Source organism: Crinia signifera, chromosome 1, assembly GCF_055691185.1.
Source record: "Crinia signifera chromosome 1, ASM5569118v1, whole genome shotgun sequence".
Lineage (NCBI taxonomy): Eukaryota > Metazoa > Chordata > Amphibia > Anura > Myobatrachidae > Crinia > Crinia signifera.
The window spans coordinates 154,158,852-154,182,085 of record NC_139217.1 but is presented as its reverse complement, the minus strand read 5'-3'; the positions used below and the strand labels follow the sequence as shown (position 1 = coordinate 154,182,085).

Here is a 23,234-nt window from a genome sequence, read left to right as displayed (position 1 = left end):
GAGGATGTGACTGGTTGGCTGGACAGTTATAGACCTAAGGAGGGGAAATAACGAATTAAAAATGCATTACTGCCAAAATAAGATGTAGAAAAGAAATATATATCAGGTCCACCAATGGACGATGGTTTTTTTTTTTTTTTTATTAGTTTTTTTTTAATTTTTTCCCTATTTTTTTTTTTATTTTTTTTATTTTTTTCCCTCTTTTTTTTTTTTTTTTATTTTTTTTTTTTTTTTTTTATTTATTTTTTTTTTTTTCTCTTTCTCGTCTCTCTCTCCCAATGTATTATTAATATGAGAAATGAATATGTCAGTGGGCTCACTCAAGAGAGTGATCATCAGGAGGTTATATTGCCCCAAGTGTTTGTAGTGATTGTTTGTGTGTAGGGGGGATTGGGGGGTGGGGTATGGGTAAAAGGTATACTGCAGAGAGGGTGGTATACAGGGAGGAGGGAGGGAAGGGGTATGGTAGAGAATTGTCTAAAAATGTATATTGTCGTCTGCCTAAAAATGTCCTGAAAATTGATCAAGATAAGAAAAAACCTAGGAAAAGAAGGAAAAAAAAAGCAGAAAAATGGTAAAAATTGTATATTGGAATGTACGTGGCCTAAATGACAGGATTAAAAGAGCTATGGTGATGAACCAAATCAAGAAAGATGGGGCACAAATTGTATGTCTAGGGGAAACGCATCTGGTGGGGGAAAAAGTTTTGGCCCTAAAAAGGGCATGGGTGGGCAGTGTGTATCATTCCTGTTTTTCAAATGCTGCAAGGGGCGTGTCCGTTATAATACATAAAAATGTTCCCTTTATATGTGAAAGAAAGGAAATAGACCCTTTGGGAAGATATGTTTTTTTACATGGTCAATTGAACAATACCCAGATATGTATTATGGCAGTGTATATTCCTCCGCCATTTCGGTACGATGTATTGAAAAAGGCGGTGGAATTCGCTGCAAAGTCAGAGGGGGCCGCTGTACTCTGTTTGGGGGATCTAAATAATGTACTTAATCCTAGCCTGGATAGATGGAGGAAGGGAAATATGAATGTTCAGGGTGGGAATAAAGGGTTACACCGGTTTATGGAGGATATAGGTTGGAGGGACTGGTGGAGGGAGAAACACCCTAAAACATTGACATACTCCTGTTACTCACACTCCTACGAGTCCTTCTCTCGAATAGATATGGCATTTATGGATGATACCCTGTTCCCTCTGATAGAGCGGGTGGAATACATGGCAAGAGGGATCTCAGACCATGCACCCATCATGGTCCAAGTCAAAGACCAACTAGATAGGGGCAGGCGAATGTGGAAGTGCCACCCATCTTGGCTGGAGCAGATGGGTGCTGGTCTTGAGATTATAGAGGAATGGGAGAATTATTTCCACGTTAATGAAGGAACAGCATCGGAAGATATAGTGTGGGATGCTGGTAAAGCTGCCATGAGGGGTGCCCTTATAAAAAGGATCTCACAAATTAAAAAAGGGGCTAGGGAAAAAAATGTAGAAGCTGAAAGAACCAGCAAGGCCATGGAAGAGAAATATTGGCAGGATAGAACGGAAGAGGCAAAAAGGGAGTGGGTCAAGGCGAATGCTGCGTGGATGGATGAAGTCCAGAAGCGTGCAGTGAGACAAGAATCCTTTCTTTCACATAATAGGTATATAACATACGATAGACCAGGTAGCTTCATGGCAAAATTAGCTAGGGGGGAGAAAAATAAATCGAATAACATAATCCAGGTGTGTAGAAAGGACGGAAGTATGGCAGAGACAACTCCGCAAATAGCAGAAGCCTTCCTTCAGTATTTCACAGACCTTTATGCAACCGCATCCTCAAGCACGGAAGAGGAGATAGCAATGTTCCTGCGGGGAATTAAGGTTCCCACACTAAAGGAGGAGGACAGAGAAATATTGGAGGGCCTTATCACAGAACAAGAGGTTAAGAACGCCATAAATACATCCCCGGGAGGGAAAGCACCAGGGTGTGATGGATTACCATCCGAACTATATAAAAAATTTTGTAGCCAAATGACCCCTAAAGTCACAGAGTTACTAAATAGATGTATGCAGAGAGGGCAACTTCCTGAATCAATGGGGGAGGCCATGATAGTTTTGATTCTAAAAGAGAATAAAAACCCAAGCTCTATGGATGCATACAGACCTATATCCTTGATAAATATGGACGCAAAAATTTTAGCCAAAGTGATAGCAAAACGGATAGAGGCGGCTGCGGAAAAACTTATTCACGAGGATCAAACGGGTTTTCGAAAAGATAGGAGCACTGCAATCAATATTCGTAGGTTTTATGTAAATACCCAGATAGACCAAACAATGGGGGGGGAGGCCGCCATTCTATCACTGGATGCCGCTAAGGCATATGATAGTATAGAGTGGGGATACCTATGGGAGGTACTTAGAAGATTCGGATTCGGAGAGAAGTGTATTAACTGGATTAAGGCCTTATATGCGACGCCCAAAGCCAGAGTCCAGGTCAATGGATACGTGACGAAATCATTCGAGCTCGGGAGGGGAACGAGACAGGGGTGTCCCCTGTCCCCTGTCTTGTTCAACCTCGCGATAGAACCATTGGCATGCGCCTTAAGGCAAAATTCCGAATTAAGGGGCTTGGGTCGAACTGAGGGTTCAAGTAATAGGCAGATTATATCTGCTTATGCAGATGATATGTTGATTTACCTGGCCGACCAGAGGAGGGAAATACCAATTGTATTATCAATACTAGAAGAGTTCGGGGAAAAATCAGGAATTAAGATCAACTGGGATAAGTCCAGTGTAATGCCACATCGTGGAGAGAGTCCCCGAAGTATAATATTAGGAGGTGTATTGAAATGGACAGAAAGTATGAAGTATCTGGGTATTTACATATCAAATAGTGCGGAAAACTTTATTAAGTTAAATTTGGACCCTATGATAATATGGTATCAGGGAAAAACTAAATCTTGGGTTAAGTTGCCCCTATCCATATCAGGGAGGGTTAATATGGTGAAGATGGTGGTTTTACCAAAAATGTTATATATTTTTCAACAGTCGCCTGTGCCCATACCCATGAAGATCTTTAAAAAATTGGATAGTATAACTTCCACTTTTATCTGGGGAAACAAAAGGGCAAGAATAAAAATAGATACATTAAATAGAAGTAAAAAGCAAGGGGGCTTAGGATTGCCACATTTCAAACTATATTATATGGCATCACAATTATGGCATCTGAAGAGATGGTTAATGGAAGATGGGGATGAAAACTTGAAAGAACTTGTGAACCAGGCCAGAGAGGGAGACTCCCCAAAGCATATCCTTTTAGATAATTGTAAGGGAAAAACAAAAAAAAAAAAAACACTGATCAAACAGGCAAAGAAAATATGGGATCAAACGAATAAATTATTGGGATATGAGGGAGTGGATCCCGAAACTTCAATTTGGGCTATCAGGACTAAGGGTGAAAATAGTGGATTGAGGACTAAGGAACTTAAAGTATGTTGGGGGCGGTATGGTATAGGAGCAATCCACCAAGTATATGAAGGTGGGAGGATTAAGACTTTTGAGCAGCTGGCAAAAGAATATAACATAGATAAAAATATGTTTTTCCGATATCTCCAATTAAGAAATGGGCTCAGTGCGACATATGGAAGAGAGAATGTAAATATACAAGAGTCCCCGGTAAAAAAAATGCTAGACCCTAAGAAAAATATAAAGGTCTCAGGGATATACAAAATACTTTTGGAAAATATTAAAAACAGCCAGTTAGAAAAAAATAGGAATGATTGGAGTAAGGATATAGGAAATATTAGTGACCAGGAATGGGGGAACGCCCTTGCCTCCCCAATGAAGGCAACGACATCAATAAGGTTTCAGCAAATTCAGCTTTTTATCGTACATAGAGTGTATGTGACCCCGGTTAAACTAAGACAATATGACAATAGCAAAAATGATTTGTGTCCAAAATGTAGCCTAGAACAGGGAACGTTCCTACATATGATATGGCAATGTAGACATATACAAAAATTGTGGCAAGTAGTAGGACAAAAAATTAGACAAATAGGTGTTAGAGAAAGCGTGGTGAATGAAAAAGTATGTATATTAAGTTGTAAAACACAAATGGGCACAAATAAATTCCAAACACAATGTATAATGAATCTAGTCTCACTAGTAAAGGTTTTGATAGTAAGGAAGTGGCTGGCACATGAAAGCCCAAATATTAAACAATGGATAAACTTGGTTAATAGCACAATTGCACATGAAAGGTATATGTACACGAAGAGAGGAAATATACAGAAATTTCACCAAATATGGGATATATGGATTAAGTCAAAACATTATAACGGGGAATAGACACAAGTAAATATGTACAATCATAGCACTTAAAAAATACACTGTGGTTAGAAATTAATGGGAGGAATGGTGGGACAGGATTAGGGGAGGATAAAGAATAGATAGACAATTCTCTGGTGGGGTTGGGGGGGGTGGGTGGGGGGCGGGTGGGGTATGGTAGTAATGTAATATGTCAAATGAAATGTCTTTTTATAGGTGTATTGTGTGTATGTCTTTTGTACTTATTAACAAGTATTTTGTTATGTATGTGAGTAAACTGTGTATGCTTCTTTATATTTATATATGTATAAAAATGAAAATGAGAATTAAATAAAAAGACTATATTTAAAAAAAAAAAAACTCACGTAAAAGGCTTGAAGTTAGCCAGCCACAGAACCTGTGTATTTCATGAGTGCCCCATTTCAAAGGGATAGTATGGTACGCCTATATATAGCCATTTTTATATTTTCAATTTATGTCGCTTCATTAACTAGAGAGCAAAAAATAGCTGTGCCCATGGTCTGGCAACTACTGCAGGATTTAATGTGTGGATCTAAATGATTAACTTCAGACCAAACAAAACAAACGTTCTGCAGTAATACCAAGCACTGTTTCGAATGGTACCATACCACAGAAAGGGGCATGTCCACAACATATTGAAGAAGGTGCTAGGTATAAATCAAAAGCACTCACCTAAAATCACTGTTTAGTAATCACTGTATTTCCAAAGTCTCATGCTTCTTGCATAAGCGTCTTTGCATACACCTCTGCTTAAGCAGCAAATTCACCAGATTTACAATGATTCTCTTCTACTTTCTACCTACAGTATGCTAGGTGCAACATATACACATCTTGAAAGAAGCATATAGGCTAATGCTGCGTACACTCTGGCCAATATATCGGCCATTCAATCAAACTGCTGATATATCGCTGAACCATTGGCCAATGCTTACCAGTTATAAGTCTGTGAACCATACTTACCTACTTTAGTGAATGACACAAATGGTGGGTGGAGGAGGTGAGAGGGAGGCTGACGCTGCCAAGTCCGGCCCCTTTTCACAAAAAGTCAGCGATTTGCGGGTCTCCTTTAAGGGGGTGGGGCTAAAATGACACGATTTACATAATTTAAGCCCTGCCCCTCCCCTGAAATTCCAGCATTTGTCTCTGTAGTGTTGTACTTGCAGTAATTCTAAATCCTCTATACTATGGTTTTGCAGGAGAAAAATGCTAAGGCTCTTATTCAGACCTGATCGCAGTACAAATTTGGGTACTTGTGTACAATCGCAATCGGTACATCTGTCAGAATGAACTTAGGTCTACAGTCATTAGGTCGACCCCATTAGGTCGAATGGCAGAAAGGTCGACCTGATTTAAGGTCGACATGGGCCAAGGTCGACATGACTTAAGGTCGAATTTGCATAAAGGTCGACATGAGGAAGGTCGACTGGTCATACGGTCGACATGGGTTTTTCACTGTTTTTTTATCCGAATGTCGACACAGTCGACATGGACATAGTTGGCAATGAGAATCGGACCCTCGCATCGCTCTCTTTGCTCGCAATGCTTCGGGCACGGTGGCTCGCTTCGCTCGCCACAGCTTTAATAACCTCCTCCACGCCCTAGTGGATGGTAGGGCATGAAATACCGCCTGTCGGCACATGTCGGCTCAAAAAACAGTGAAAAACCCCATGTTGACCTTATGACCAGTCGACCTTCCTCATGTCGACCTTTATGCAAATTCGACCTTAAGTCATGTCGACCTTGGCCCATGTCGACCTTAAGCCAGGTCTACCTTCCTGCCAGTCGACCTAGTGGGGTCGACCTAATGACTGTAGACCTAAGTTCATTCTAATAGATGACCGCTTCCGTACAATCACGGCTCCCACGATGTCCATCGTATAGTAAAAAATCGCATCGAATCGCATGCGATTTTTAACAGAAATGCATCCAAATGCATTGAAATTAGTATCAAACATGTCCAATGGCCCCCAAATGTCATTTTTGAGGCTGTACCACCCTCACTATCAACGCGAACCCGAAGCGTGGCGAGCGCAGCGAGCCCGCGTCCTACGACCTTTTCATACCCCCACTATCCACGTCGGCGTGGAGTTGAGAATAGAAAATGTGGTGAGCGCAGCGAGCCACCGAGCCCGAAGCGTGGCGAGCGCAGCGAGCCCCGCGAGGGGACACGGATACCTTCACAGGTATCCGCGTCCCCTCGCGGGCTTCACAGGTGTCCGCTGCGCTCGCCACGCTTCGGGCTCGGTGGCTCGCTGTGCTCGCCACACTTTCTATTCTCAACTCCACGCCGACATGGATAGTGGGGGTATGAAAAGGTCGTAGGACGCGTACCGCCACCCCTCGCGGGCTCGCTGCGCTTCGGGTTCGCGTTGATAGTGGTGGTGGTACAGCCTCAAAAATTACATTTGGGGGCCATTGAACATGTTTGATACTAATTTCAATGCATTTGGATGCATTTCTGTTAAAAATCGCATGCGATCGCATCGCATGCGATGCGATGCAATTTTTTACTATACGATGGACATCGTGGGAGCCGTGATTGTACACAAGTACCCAAATTTGTACTGCAATCAGGTCTGAATAAGAGCCTTAGCATTTTTCTCCTGCAAAACCATAGTAAAGAGGATTTAGAATTACTGCAAGTACAACACTACAGAGACAAATGCTGGAATTTCAGGGGAGGGGCAGGGCTTAAATGATGTAAATCGTGTCATTTTAGCCCCACCCCCTTAAAGGAGACCTGCAAATCGCTGACTTTTTGTGAAAAGGGGCCGGACTTGGCAGCGTCAGCCTCCCTCTCACCTCCTCTCACCTCCTCCACCCACCATTTGTGTGCGATCGCATGCGATTTTTAAAAAAAATTGCTTAAAAACTGCAAAAATCACATGCCATCGCATGCCATCGCATGCCACTACATTTGGCATGCGATGGGAGCCGTGAAAGTACACAAGTACCCAAATTTGTTCTCAAAATGGGCAAAACCATGTGCACTGCAGGTGGGGCAGATGTAACATGTATAGAGAGAGTTAGATTTGTGTGAGGTATTTTGTTTCTGTGCAGGGTAAATACTGGCTGCATTATTTTTACACTGCAATTTAGATTTCAGTTTCAACATCCGCTAATTTCAGTGCAGTCATCACTGCACAAGTATGCCGCCTATTGGCCTATTATTCATTAATTATTTGGGATAGCTATATATAATAATACAACAAAATATAAATAGATAACCATTGTAGTTTATAACCTAGCCATCACAAAATATGTATATGGGCTAGAGCAGGGGTGTCAAACTCAAATTCATCGGGGGCCGCATCAACAGTTTGGTCACCCTCAAAGGGCCGGTTGTATCTGTAGGTCCCCCTGTATAATTATAATGCCATGACACCACAGGCTGCTCCCCCTGTATAATATAAAATGAATGCCATGACACCACAGGCTGCTCCCCCTGTATAATATAAAATGAATGCCATGACACCACAGGCTGCTCCCCCTGTATAATATAATAAAAGAAATGCCATGACACATAAATGATTATATAGGAGGAGCAGCCTGTGGTGTCATGGCATTATTATTATTATACACGGGGACACCTCAGGAAACAGCAGATATATATATTTTTTTTTATTGTGAGTGTGATCCTCATCCTCACTTACTGTTTCTCCGTCTGTCCTGCAGCTGCTGCGGCTTCCAGCTTTTCTTCACTGCTTGCTGCGGCCACACTGTCCCCGACTCCCGGTCCAGCTTCCCTGTCTGCTCCTACTTCTCTACAGATGCATGGGCGGGCGGCGTCATCGTCATGACGTCCCACCCAGTGTCTGTCACTGCCGGGCATCAGAGGGAACAGGCGGCCGGGCCCTCCTCCACGTAGCCGTGGAGGCCGGCGGCCATGTTTCTGTAGCCGCATACATATGTGCCTACAGGAACATGGCCACCGACAGTGGAGGAACAGGTAAGGCGGACGTGGACGCGGCCCGCAGCACTCCTGTTTTAGACACACTGACCCTACGTGCTATCTCCTCGCGCGGGCCACATGACGAGGTCTGGCGGGCCGGATTTGACACCCGTGGGCTAGAGGGTCTCCTGTAAGGGGGTGGAGCTAAAATGACACGATTTACATCATTTAAGCCCTGCCCCTCCCCTGAAATTCCAGCATTTGTCTCTGTAGTATTGTACTTGCAGTGATTCTAAATCCTTTTTACTATCGTTTTGATGTCTGTAAAAGTGACTTTGAGTCTTGCAGGAGAAAAACGCTATATATAGAAAATGATTATTGTTTATGATGCCATGTCTTTGTGAATACACACATTGCGATGTGTGTGCTGTAGGAGTTTTTAGGAATATTTGCACATGTTCAACTACATCAGGAGTTCCCAAACTTTTTTGAATCTTGGCGCCCTAGAGCATCAAAATATTTTCAAGGCACCCCTAGGCCAAAAATCTTCTTATCGAGAAATTCAGAAAAAAAATATTACATTAAGTGCACTGTGTTTATATGTCACAGTTATCTGGTGAGGGGCAGGATTTGCTCCTGTTTGTACACGTATATTATGATTGGCAGCCACCAGCACTGGTTTTTCCTGGTACATTGACCATAAATAATATTAATTGATCCTGGTCCACCAACCCAAGGCACCCCTGCAAGTGTCCTGAGGCACCCCAGGGTGCCTAGGCACACAGTTTGGGAACCACTGAGCTACATGAATATTGGTAATGTGTCCACCTCTGAAACAGGCCCATTACTGATAACTTTATTTTTATCAGGACTTGTAGCTTGTCCTAAGGGTTGTAGCTTCTAAAATGGGCAACTTGGCTCACAAAGAAGTTATGACTGTATCTTAAATAAGATATTCATATTGATATACTTTAATCATTTAATTACAATTAGCCAATCAATATTCTGCACTAAAATATTAAATGTTCACAAATTATCAATAGATAAAATAACAGCATACAATGTATCCTTACAGGGTGATTCAGGGGGACCTCTGGTTTGTGAGGAAGCCTCAGGCAAATTCTTTTTGGCAGGCATTGTGAGCTGGGGAGTGGGATGTGCTGAGGCCAGAAGACCTGGGGTCTATGTGAGAGTAAGCATGGTTAGAAACTGGATTCAAGATGTCATCTCAGCACCCGCCTTACTGGAACTATATACAAGCTTCATCACTACCACCAGTAGTATAAAGAAGACCACAAACCCAAAAGCCACCACTGCTCGGCCACTGACTAAGTATTCCACAACCAAGTCTAAGCCGGGCGGCAGCAGCACCATGACAGCAAAACCAACTCAGAAACCCCTCAGCACATCCAAGCCTCAAGGTGCGTAGTCTAAGTAAAAAAAAAAAACTAAATGTTTGGTGTGTGGAAACTATTGATCTGAGAGCTGTAAGACTACTCCCTGAGAAGGCAGACTAACAGACTGAAAGGCAGCAGACTTTGATATTTGGAGATAATTCATCAATGGAAGGCATTTTTAGCCAATGAAATCTATCTAACTTATTGTATTGTGCTCATACAACTGTACATTTTTACATTGGTTTACACATGCCACCAAACCTGTTCTCAGACAGTGGAGAGTAGTTTGTTTCAGTCCGATTTTGCACCACTTGTAAAACCAGTCTGTCTAACCGAAAACTATACATTAGATATTTAATGCAATAGCACTTTAGATAAACAACAGAGCACACTCTTTTTTTGTATTCTAACAACAGATTTTAGTTTTCATTCTAGCACTCGCCATCTCTGAAATCCCATTGCAGTTCCTGTTCCCTGCTATCATTTATGGGCCCTTATAATCATGCAGACAGCTTATTAAAAATATCAAAAGGAAATATAGTTACAAAGCTTGGTATCGCACAGATGCTGTGGTGTGTGTACCAAGTAGTTGTTATATAATAAGAAGTAATTATAATCATTGCAGAATGTGGCAGCCGTCCTATGATAACAAAACCCAACAAAATAGTGGGAGGATTAGATGCTGTGAGAGGGGAAGTCCCATGGCAAGCAAGCCTGAAGGAAGGTGCCCATCATTTCTGTGGAGCAACAATAATTGGGGATCGGTGGTTGGTTTCTGCGGCTCATTGCTTCAACCAGTAAGTATTCTCTGCATTACTACATCAGTTATGAGGGCCGCAGCTAGCTGTTAAAGGAATGGGCTGAGATAGAAAAGGCTAAAACTGCAAGAATCCATTCCTCTGTGTGAACATCAAAAGTAACTATGGTATTCTGTCATCGACAATGTGTTATGACCTCCTGATCAGTGGCGTAAGTTTGTCCCAGTTGCCCGGAGGCAAGATAAATTTTGGTGCCACACACACACACATAGCACCTTATATAAATATATGTATGTATGTATGTATGTATGTATGTATGTATGTATGTATGTATGTATGTATGCAATGCATGTTATGTATAATATGTTTAAAATAAAGAGAGTGTGACATTTATGGTCAGCCACAGTAGCGATATTGACTTACAATGAACTGATTAAAACTTGCAGGGGAGGAGAGGTGCCCCCTTTGGAGCAGGAGCCCGGAGGCAGATGACTCCATTGCCTCCCAGAGTTACGCCTCTGCTCCTGATGCAGCAATGTAACAGATTTTAGCATCTCCTGTATAATGGGCAACAGCACTTGGGAATTCACCCAAGCATATCTGAATTGCCCTGTACAAACATGATTTGAGTCCTTTATGCAGAAAAAGTCTACTGAATTATACCTCAGTTTAAATTACATTTTAAAATGACAGCCATTGCAAATATCAGGAGGAAATGGCCTGGTTGTTAAGGTATAGAATACATCTGATAATTGATGGGTTATCAAGCAATTTTGTACAATATCATGCACATCATTTTGGAAACCTGATATGAGGAAAAAGGACTTCCTTTCATAAACGTGACATTAAAATGTTGACAGCCACAGTACTTTCCTTGAAATATATATTCCAAGTCATTATTAATGAACCTGTATTCTGTTCTTCGTATCTTCAGAACTAAGTTGGACCAAGTCACTGCTCACATGGGCTCCACTGCACTTAGTGGAGCAGACACCATGGCTGTGAAGACCAGTTTGAAGAGGGTGATCCAACATCCTCACTTCAATCCACTGACCCTGGACTTTGATGTGGCCGTGGTGGAACTGATGAGTCCCCTGACTTTTAATAAGTTTGTACAGCCTGTGTGTCTTCCTTCTGCCTTGCAGAAATTCCCAGCTGGTTGGAAGTGCATGATCTCTGGATGGGGCAACATCAAAGAAGGAAATGGTAGGAATGGCATATTTACTGGAAGAAATAATTTGGGAAAGACTGTAATGTTGTTATGAATCTTTTGTGCCCACACTGTGGATTATGACAAGCCGTGTCCTATTGGAACTTCATACATAGTTAGGGGCATGTGAACTAGTGGGCTTCTGTTTCTCTATACCTGTGCCATTTCGTCTTCCCCTATGTATATAACAATATGAATTACAGTAGCTATCTTCTGTGCAGTGTCTAAGCCTGAGGTTCTTCAGAAAGCATCTGTGGGTATCATTGACCAGAAAATATGCAGTGTCCTCTATAACTTCTCTATAACCGAAAGGATGATATGTGCAGGATTCTTAGATGGAAAGGTGGACTCCTGCCAGGTGAGATTAACATACATTCTTTATTACGATATGGTAAGAGTTTGGCTACTGACTCAAATTGTATATTTTCAAAGGGAGATTCCGGGGGACCACTAGCATGTGAAGAGAGTCCAGGTGTTTTCTTTTTGGCTGGTATTGTAAGTTGGGGTATTGGATGTGCCCAAGCAAAAAAGCCAGGCGTTTATAGCAGAGTTACAAAACTTAAGGACTGGATATTGGACACTGTGGCTCCTGTACTGAGGACTACTGATAGTGGTATGAACCTTCCCAAGTCTACAAAGTCTCCTACTACTTTCACCACCACCAGCACCACCACCACAAAAACATCAACTATCCGACCACCAACTTCTACTGGTCGAAGGACAACAACAGTAGCTAGGACTACTACATCTCAAATGAAAACTACAAAAAGCACCCCAAAGTCCACTACAACCAAAGCTACTAGCAAAAGGACAACTACTGCCAAGACTAGCACTACTGCTCCAAGGATCACTGAACCACCCAGACCCACTCAAAGACCAGGTAATTGCAATTTTAGTTTAGTTCATATGTGGAACTACTACTGATTTACTGGTTACAGAGACTATAGGGCATAGAGAAGAGGAAGGTGCAGATCTGCCTGTTGCAAGCTCTGAAACACCAGACAAGGCTTCATCTACAGACCATCACAGATTGGTCGGCCAACCTTTTTTAGAGCTTGCCAAGGATATGACCCTTGGACTACCACCAGGTCAACAGTATCTATTTTGCAATACTGTTACTACATGATACAAATTATTATACCCAACCGCCTAAAAGGTATATCAGCATAAAAGTGTAATTATCTTGTATATACATGAAGGTGCTCTTACTATACTCAACATATATTACATATTGCTTTGGAGGGTCAGTTATTCATTCATAAACTATTTGTGAAATAGCAGCAACAGTATGTGGCAGGTTTAAGCAAGCAATCTCCAACTTTAAGTCAAAAAGGTTGTTGCTCTAAGTTTTAGTTCCAAATATAGTCATTTTAATTAAGCACTATCTTGGGACTCTGATCTACACAATGAGAAACCTAAAAAATGATATTGCCTATAGAGAAACCGAAAAGGCCAGCAGTAGTATGTGCTTCTTATCCACTGTATATATGTATTACCCACCCCATCTTTGATGCAAAGGAACAAAAGTGAGCATCCTGGGATTACTATCAACAGTTCATTCAATTTGAACATTAATCAGTGTGTGTGGGTATGAACCGGCACTCAGAGTTGATAAAAAAAAAAGTATTTTTATTCCATGTGATAAACTGTGTCCATGCAAACAACAGCTGGTTTCCCGACCGCTGTTCATTTATTGCATGTAGAAGAATATAAGCACTGAAAAAAATACCATAATGTTAGTGGGAGATAAGGAAGAGAAACAGAAGGGGTGGGGGACAACAATGCATAGAGCAATAATAACTATTATGAAGTGAAGAATGGAAGAACATTTAAAGTGGACATTCCCAACCTTGGTCCTCTGGACAACAAACAAAATGGACATCAGACAAATTGGTTAAAACTATTCAATTTATCTGAACAACCATTTTTGTCAATTTTCCAGCTTTTGGGAGCAAATGGTTGATTGTCATTTGCTCCTATACATACCAGATTTTAATTTTAGTGTGCATCCAGCATAAGAACCATTTTTGCAGATTAAAAGTAGCCATTTCCTTTTCATGATAGAGTCTCAAATAAAAAAGTTTTTCACCCTCCTAAGGTTGGGGAGGATAGAAAACTCCATGTTTTAATATAATCTGCTTAGTCTCCATACAAGGACAGCTAGATATACAATTACCCAATGTGGAATTTAGATTTCATGAGGTTATTTCCACAAAAAGAAAATCTACAACCCTTTTTGCAAGCTCCTTAAACTGAGTTTAAGTGGCCGAAAAACCTATTCTAAAAGATACCTATTTTTCTGCATTGCCATAAATTATGCAATACAGAAGTACTTGAAGTAATCTTCTGACTTTGATTCTACAAAATGTTTCCTGTGAGCAGGAGAAATATAAGTTCTATTCGACTTAAATGGGTTTCCTGTAAACGAGCTGATTTAAGAACAGGCAACATGTTAGTCGTTTGAGATAAGATAGAGTGAAATTCCGGTAGTTCCATTAACGAAACATTACCCCTATAGGTTCTAAGTATAACTAGCAAAGGTTAAACATGTGAGATCAGTTAAAGGTGAGAATATCCACCTCAGTCATTTATTAAAGGAGGCCTCAGGGTTACTTACATTTGCACAGATAGCAAAAATTTTTTGATAGTTTAGAAATTTGGGTGGATTTGCGAGTGGATCACAATTAGCAATTCATTCGTAATTCTCTGGCAATTTTGCATGGGGCGGTTCCTGTCTGGGCAGCGGCTTTCTTCTCACAGTCCACCGCAAGTTCTCACAGTAGCAGTCAGGTCTGAATCAGGCCCATAGGCCACTGTGTAGGATGGCTATATCAAATATTTTCAGGGGTCATAGCATTTAGTCAGGAGTCTGTTGGATGCATAAGTGCTGCCTAAACCTGGAAACGTCCGTTAGAAGCAACAAATATGAAGAAACCAAATGATTGTGAATCTACCAAAAGTGATATTAGTTAATAGATATTATATTGGTGATTTCCTTATCGTCTCTTAGTGCCATGCACATCTTCCACATATAAATGCTCCAACAGACTCTGCATCAGCAAAACAAACCCAGAGTGTGATGGTATCGCAGACTGCAACAATGGCTCTGATGAACAGAACTGTGGTGAGTGTTGTTGTGACCTCCGTTATATTGTTTTAGTACCCTAGCTGTATTATCTTATTGCGTATTGCAAATTGCAGACTACAAGTAAAGGGAGTGTACACACAGGACTCGGCTCTGCGATTCTCACTAAGCCACGTCCTTAATCAAGATGTAGTTAGCTGCTAGAGAAAAGACGGCTAACTACTTCCTGCCTCACTCACCAGATGGTTTCCCTCCATCGATGGCACAGCATGACCGAATGGCCATCCCTACTGTGACAGATGGCTTAGTGAATATTGCCTTCCCGGCACAGTCTATTTAGACTGGCAATACTGATGCTGCAGGGCCGCGCATCGCTATCACCCACTGTGTACACATGTGGTGATTCTGGTTAACCTTCAAGGTGATATTGATGATCTAGTCAACAATCGTCTGACCAAATTGCACCGCGTGTACACCCCTTAAATGATAGGCAAGTTATTCAGCAGCTTCAATTGCCATGGATATTAATGAAAATGTTGATAGTAGCAGGTAGAATTACAGTATGTGTACAACAATAATGAGCACACAATTCTCTAGAATATGCACCCACATATTTTAGTTTTAATGCGGGGTGCCTGGAGGCGATAACAAAGGGTGTTTTACCAGTGTTGCATCACCTGTCACTTCTTCAATGACACCCTTTTCCAGTTTGCGGGGTGGCTGGAGGTGATAACGAAGGGCGTGTTACTGGTGCCACCTCATAGGTAACTTCCCCAATGGCACCCATTTCCAGGTTGCAGGGTGGCTAAAATTGATAAAGAGGTTTGTTACTGGTGCCACCTCTCAGGTTAGTTACCCAATGGGACCCTTTTCAAGGTTGCTGGGTAACTGGAGGTGATAACGAGGGGGTGTGTTGCTGGTGCCGTCTTTCAGGTTAGTTACCAAATGGCACCCTATTCCAGTTTGCAGGGAACTTTTGTGGTAGAAAATGATAGGATACGCCCAACTCCCACCTTCCTTCTCCTGGAGCTTGTGTGCTATCATGAGCGCCAGAGGTGGGTGTATAAGCAAACAACATATATAATGGTTTTGTCCATTTGAGAAGGAACTGGCCTCTAAGAGTGAACTAGAATAAGGCCCTATATGATGTCGATGGTGGCAGCTTTGGCCAAAGAAAATCTAGTTTAGTACTAATTCGAAATATCAATGTTCAAGAATAGCAATAGGTACTTGGATATGCAACCAATGCATAGTTTAAAGTCATAAGTATTAATGCCATACTTATGTATAGTGATGGGATACATATGGATGACCGGCATCCCGAAGAGGGAATCCTGCTAAATATACTTACTCTCCCTTTGCCCAACCTAAACCTCCCTTCTTACAGCCTACCCCCCACCCCCCATGTCCCTCCAGTAGAGCCGAACCCTGACCCCCACCCCACATACTCTCCAATGGGGATGCCGGCTGTTAGTATCATCTTGATCATTTTGATTTCTGATCCTCTGATGGCAGTCTGGATTCCTGCGCCAGATGCTGACCGCAAGGATACTGACTGCATACCACAGTGATATCTTCCAAGATCAGTATACTGCAGAGTTAAAAATAATCATAATAGATGACAGAGGGTCTCTCCAAATGGGGTATCTGGGAGATGATGAGCAATACATAGGAGTATTTAATGTCCACTTCCAATACTGCTAAACATAAATGTGTATAGACAGTTCTATAATGGGTGCGTGTGTGGTGCACTCAGGCACCTGGATCCACGGAAGCCCACTCCACACACCTATCACCTATATATTATACTTACCCCTCTGGAGATGTCCCCAGTAGACCTGAGCCATAATTCACTATCAGAGAGGAGGGGGCCCGTAGTATAGGCGGCATGTGGTTCCTCTGCTCTCCTAAAATGCCCCTTGTAAATGTAGATGTATATGTTTGTTGGTGCTGTGTCAGTACACACAAATCAATCAGATAAAAAGAAATGTTTTTTTAGTTGTTTTTCTTTTATAAATATGGTATATTTCTATGTAACACTTGTTTTTGTCTTTCTCTCCCCCAGATTGTGGCTCAGCCCCTATACTACCTTTTAATAAGATAGTGGGAGGCAGCGGTTCCTTGCGAGGAGAATGGCCGTGGCAAGTTAGCCTGTGGCTGCGGAGAAAGGAGCACAAATGTGGAGCAGTGCTGATCTCGGACCGATGGCTGCTGTCTGCTGCCCACTGCTTTGACATGTAGCTATTGGCAGGGCTTTCCGCATAGTGTATTGCTACTGACTATTAGATAAGGATGGATTGGGGATTAGAATGATGTAAAGTAAGAGAGGGCTAAAGAAGAGGAGCTGAATTAAACTCCAGGGTAGCAGTAAATGATAGCTGTCTTTTCTCCCATTCACAGTTACAGTGATCCCAAGCTATGGGCAGCATACCTGGGTACCCCCTTCCTCAATGGCGTAGAGGGACGGGTAGAGAAGATTTTCCGCATCCACAAACACCCCTTTTACAACGTCTACACACTGGACAATGATGTGGCCCTTCTGGAGCTGCCCTCAACCCTATCCTTCACAAATCTTATCAAGCCTATCTGCCTCCCAGACACCAGTCACAGCTTCCCAGAGGGAACAAAGTGCTTCATCACAGGCTGGGGCTCTACTAAGGAAGGAGGTAATCAACCTGCACATTACTGTCATGTCGAAGCTCACTCCTTTCTGACATCTGTGCTACGTTCCCAGTGACTTATCTATTGCATATTTAGTTATTTATTAACCGTTTCTTATATAGCACAGAATATGCATAGGTGCAGATCACCAGCACAATGGCCACAGTGACAGATTTCCAGTGATTTATGTTGTTTTGCAGCACTGGTCAAAGCAGGACACTGTAGAGGTAAAGCTGAAGTATGGGTGCATGCAGGGCCACCATTAGAAATTGTGTAAAAATAGACAGCCCCCCCCCCCCCCACCAAAACACAGATTCTGCAGCAACACCCCCCCTATGTGTTGTAACATAATATATAGGTGAAGCATTGCAGCCCCGCAGGAACAAAGGCTTCTTTTAAGAAGTCCTCCCTGCGCTTTGGCCCACTGTTGTTGTGCAGCCTGGTGCAGCACTCCAGGTGGGCCCCCCCTCTCTGTGTGCAGGGAACTTCAAAATCAATTTATATGCCAGATTTCTTTCAGCTGAGGCTATAAGGTGTATCCATGTGCAATTCCTGGAGTGGTGGTGACACAGGTCCTAAATCTAAACCATTTACCTTGACCATACTAATAGAACAGAGTGCCCTTCTTTGTCCATGACACATAGACTTCCCCATGAGGTGTATTGGTTATGCTATGTGTGTCCACAGTGGCGTAACTATAGCTCCACAGCCCCCGCGGTGGCGGGGGGGCGCAGAGAAATTGGGGGAGCCGCCGGGGGGGCTGCGGGGCTATAGTTACCCACGGTCTGCGTCTCGCCCGGCTCTCTGCCGGGACCTGCCTGACCGTCATGGTCCCGGCCGGCTCCTGCTGCAATGAAAACTGACAATTAGAAAATGGCTGCCCCCATACTGCAGACAGTTTTCTGTCTGCAGCACAGGGGCAGCCATTTTCTAAGAGTTCGTTTTCATTGTAGCAGCAGGAGCCGGCAGGGACCGTGACGTCAGGAAGGTCCCGACAGAGAGCCGGGCGAGACGCAGACCGCGGGTAAGAAGGGGGGGGGGGGCACCGAATAAACGTGCGGCGGGGGGGCGCTAAATAGTTAGTTACGCCCCTGTGTGTCCATCACACCGTTGTGTCCATCATAATAGAAAAGTAATTGTTCTTCAATGAACCCAAGGATGTGCAACAATAGTTGTAGAGAAATGTTGTCAAGGGCACCCAACACCCCAGAGGATATGGAAGGAGACATGCCTAAGCTCAGTATTTAAGACTGGGGCCTGGATAAAGGTGCCAAAGGGAGTCTGAATGAGGTGGTCTGTTGTCAATATAATGGGGTAAGAGGAGTCTGAATGAGGTCTGCTGTCAATATAAGGTGAAAAGGTGGCCTGGATGAGGAAATACTTGGAGTGGACATATTCAAAGCCTGTATGCTGTACCATCACTGGTTGCACACCCTGCCAGCAACAAGCTGGCAGGGCGTGCCAGCTATGGAAGAGAAGTGCTATATAAATAAAATTATTATTTTTACTGCTGCCTTTGAGCAGCATGATCAAGATGGCGCCGCAAATGACTGCCTAGGAACTGTGCCACTCAGCCATATGTACCCCTGTGTCTCCCCTGTCTCGCACACTGCATAGGGGATGCGGTCATCTGTCAGAATGAACTTAGGTCTACAGTCATTAGGTCGACCCCACTAGGTCGACTGGCAGGAAGGTCGACCTGACTTAAGGTCGACATGGGCCAAGGTCGACATGACTTAAGGTCGAATTTGGATAAAGGTCGACATGAGGAAGGTCGACTGGTCATCAGGTCGACATGGGTTTTTCACTGTTTTTTGAGCCGACATGTGCCGACAGGCGGTATTTCATGCCCTACCATCCACTAGGGCGTGGTGGGAGAATAAAATAGTGTGCCGAGCGCAGTGAGGCACCGTGCCCGAAGCATCGCGAGCGAAGCGAGGGTCCGATTCTCATTGCCAACTGTGTCCATGTCGACTGTGTCGACATTCGGATAAAAAAACAGTGAAAAACCCATGTCGACCTTATGACCAGTCGACCTTCCTCATGTCGACCTTTATGCAAATTCGACCTTAAGTCATGTCGACCTTGGCCCATGTCGACCTTAAGTCAGGTCGACCTTCCTGCCAGTCGATCTAGTGGGGTCGACCTAATGACTGTAGACCTAAGTTCATTCTGACAGATGTACCGCTTCCCTGCATAGCCACCTAAAACTGTACTGTCCCTGCCTAGGCGCTGTGCTGCTCGGCGGGTAGGTGTTCTCTGTGTGATAACTGTACTGTCTCTTCTTATATTGTTACCTACCTGGCTGTTGCAATGACCAGTGACACCGCTGATGGCTGCCTAGGTGCTGTGCAGCTCAGCAAATATATGTTCCCTGCGTCTACAATCCCCAGGGAACACTGGGGCAGATGTATTAAGCCTGGCGAAGAGATAAACTGGAGATAAAGTGAAAGGAGATAACGCACCAGCCAATCAACTTCCAACTGTCATATTTCAAGCACAGCTGATTGGCTGGTGCGTTATCTCCTTCCACTTTATCTCCAGTTTATCTCTTCTCCAGGTACTGTTTTAACTGTTACCTAAACGGCTGTTGCACAGCAATCCAAATCAAAATTCCTAGTATATGCAAGTATACCTGGCCAATAAAGCTGATTCTGATTTGAATTTACAAGGAGATTGCATTGCACATCTGGTGAAGGATAGTTTTCTCTGTTTGTACTAAGGGCCCAATTCAGACCTGAACGCAGGGCTGCAAATTTGCAGCCTTGCTGATTAACGGATGACTACACATTCGCATGCGAAGGCAGTCAGCAAAGTCCTGGCTTACTTGCTGCTGCGAACAGAGGGGTGGTAATTTGCTTGTGTTGGGCGGAGTTTACCTGATCGCTGGGCTCTGAAGATTTGCAGTCCAGCGATCAGGTAAAACTATAATAGTTTTGGTACAAAGACAATGATATCTTATATTTAAATTATTGAAGTGTCATGCACCAGGCATTGTTTGCCTCAAAATAACATTATATGGCATTGTAACATGCACTAGGCTGTTCTCAGGAAATGTCTCTCTATGGGCCTGATTCAGACCTGATCGATGCTGAGTGAATTTAGACGCTGCCCTGCTATAGTAAAATCCTGCCTTGTGAATAAATGCGCGCACTGTGCATATAGAGGTGTACGGCTAGCAAAGAATTTGCAGCTGACCGAAAATGTCCAAAACCATTAGCAAACCGCTCACCATCAAATGATTTTTTTCACTGGTCAGTAGCTAGGAGTCGCATTTTCCTAGGCACTCCCACTAAACGGCCAGTTAACACCTCGAGATGCCGGCTTCCTTTCAATCACCTTGCAATCGGCTAGCAAAGGATAAAACTAGGAGTTTATCTCTAGCAGGCATGCGCAGTGTATTGATAATAGACTGCTGTCTAAATCAGGCCCTATGGTCTTAAACTCGGGCCTTGGGATCCCAAATAGTTCATGTCTTCAAGGTCTCTTTACAGACTCACAAGTGAAATAATAGATCCAGCCATGAAAGTTTTTTAAGTGCCCGTGAGTAACAAGGCCACTTGTGCTCCTGCTGCGTGACCTAGATGTAAGATGTTTGGTGTCTGGAGGACCCAGTTTGAGAGCCACTGCTCTAAATAAAAGGTGAATCAAATTAGCATAATTTCAAAGGGAATATTCATGATTATTAGATACACTATACATAATTTCTCATTATCGGTACTGTTCATACTCCCGCCCCATCATTCACAAGTAATGTAATATTGCATAAAATCTCTCAATCGCCATAGTATTGTAATGATTTGCCTGTGTGAGTCCAATGTGATCCAATCCACAATCAGTTATTTTAATTATTCTCTTAATTACAATTATTGGACACAAGGAGGCAGTGTAAGGGCCGGCATGGTATATGACTTTCCAATGCAGTGTTGATAAAGCACAATTGGGACTCTATAGTCCAGTCAAATAAAAATGGCTGAGAAACACCACATCAAAATGTTTACCAAAAGATAACCAAAATGGATATGAATATGAGGATGCTGGACTTGTTTTGGATGAGACATTAAATAATCCCACCATTATTATTATTATATTATACAGATATCATTGACTTAATGTTCAGTGAGGGTGGTGGGGATGCTGGTGTTTAGAATACCAATGCCAGCATTCTGTCTACTTCCAGTAGACTGGCACCAGAAACTTAACATCAATGAGGATGATGGCCCTGCGGCAGCATGGCCGTACTGACCATCTCTTCAAACGCTTGGTCCTGCCTGCATTTTTTCTGTCAATCAACCTCCAGCCACATTGTGTTTACAATCATTACACAATTTCTGCCGCTATTCACCCTTGTGTATGCATGCTACGATCTGTATACATGTGCAGTTATTCAATGATCGCTTGATCTAATTCGCTGATCAGCAATAAACTCTGAATCAGACCCCTCATTCGGTCTAGTGCCTTGATGGCTAGCCTTGACACTCCAGCTGTTGTTGAACTACACATCCCAGCATGCCCTGCTTCAGTTTTGCTATTTGGCCATGCTAAATCTGAGGGTGAGACCATAAAGCGCTACCCTTGTATGTTTAAATAAAATCACATATCTTAAGTTGAGGTGATGATCCAAAGAATTTTTCACGATTTCTCTGGGCACCTGAAATAATAGTAATGATATCCCCTAATCCCAATTGAATGGGATTTTTTTGGGAGGTTTGGGGTATATCACCAAAAACAGCTCATTGTGCAGTATCCAGAATATACACAAATATTTTATTTCTATACAGGAAACTCACAAGAATAATTTGAAAAAAGACATATAATCACATCTTTATGGCACGGCTGCAGGAATATTCATCCACTCAGATCCAGGACTTGAGTTGTTCTTGTAGAGGGTCCAGGCACCGGTATCCCCAGTCCTCAATAAGCCCAGGATCAATGGAGGGTCGCAGTTCTGCCACAGGATAATTTCAGCATGTATCACACTTACTCTGACGAAGGACAAAGGAGTCCGAAATGCATTAAGTGTGATACATGCTGAAATTATCCTGTGGCAGAACTGCGACCCTCCATTGATCCTGGGCTTATTGAGGACTGGGGATACCGGTGCCTGGACCCTCTACAAGAACAACTCAAGTCCTGGATCTGAGTGGATGAATATTCCTGCAGCCGTGCCATAAAGATGTGATTATATGTCTTTTTTCAAATTATTCTTGTGAGTTTCCTGTATAGAAATAAAATATTTGTGTATATTCTGGATACTGCACAATGAGCTGTTTTTGGTGATATACCCCAAACCTCCCAAAAAAATCCCATTCAATTGGGATATCATTACTATCATTTCAGGTGCCCAGAGAAATCGTGAAAAATTCTTTGGATCATCACCTCAACTTAAGATATGTGATTTTATTTAAACATACAAGGGTAGCGCTTTATGGTCTCACCGTTTTTTTCTTTGCACGTATTGTCACAACCTTTGAGTGTCTATTTTGACAGGACACTTGGTGTTTATCATAAGCTGCTGTATCTTGTTAATCTGCGCTTTTTTGGATAATAACCTTCTTTTGGATACATGCTAAATCTGATGCAGAGCATGCTGGGATGTGTAGTTCAACAACAGCTGGAGTGTCAAGGTTGGCCAACAAGGGTCTAGTGTCTCTAAATGCTCCATGAATGTTGCTATGTAAGTGCCCTCTGTTCCATTGGGCAACATAACTAAAATTATTATAAAGAAAAAATGTTTAAAAGTTGATACCATTTGGTATCTGGTTCCAGACAGGCTCCATGGAAAGTACCCTATTTGTACCCTTTCCTGGCACATTGGTGCTTCCCCTCTGTGACTGGAGCCTCTCTAACCTAACCTACCCTGCCCTGCCCCTCACCACACACACACACCGTGCT

The 23,234-nt window shown here is 42.8% G+C and overlaps 1 protein-coding gene across 1 annotated transcript in view; it reads left to right on the top strand.

Annotated features, from left to right (window-relative positions):
• The window catches only part of TMPRSS9 (transmembrane serine protease 9), a 117,628-nt gene that overhangs the window by 85,992 nt on the left and 8,402 nt on the right, over window positions 1-23,234 (top strand). Inside the window, exons 11-18 of the mRNA XM_083174840.1 lie at window positions 9,304-9,649; window positions 10,251-10,422; window positions 11,318-11,589; window positions 11,815-11,951; window positions 12,026-12,473; window positions 14,604-14,717; window positions 16,744-16,915; window positions 17,079-17,344. Of these exons, the coding sequence (XP_083030966.1) occupies window positions 9,304-9,649; window positions 10,251-10,422; window positions 11,318-11,589; window positions 11,815-11,951; window positions 12,026-12,473; window positions 14,604-14,717; window positions 16,744-16,915; window positions 17,079-17,344 (1,927 nt within the window). The remainder of the gene's footprint in view (window positions 1-9,303; window positions 9,650-10,250; window positions 10,423-11,317; window positions 11,590-11,814; window positions 11,952-12,025; window positions 12,474-14,603; window positions 14,718-16,743; window positions 16,916-17,078; window positions 17,345-23,234) is intronic.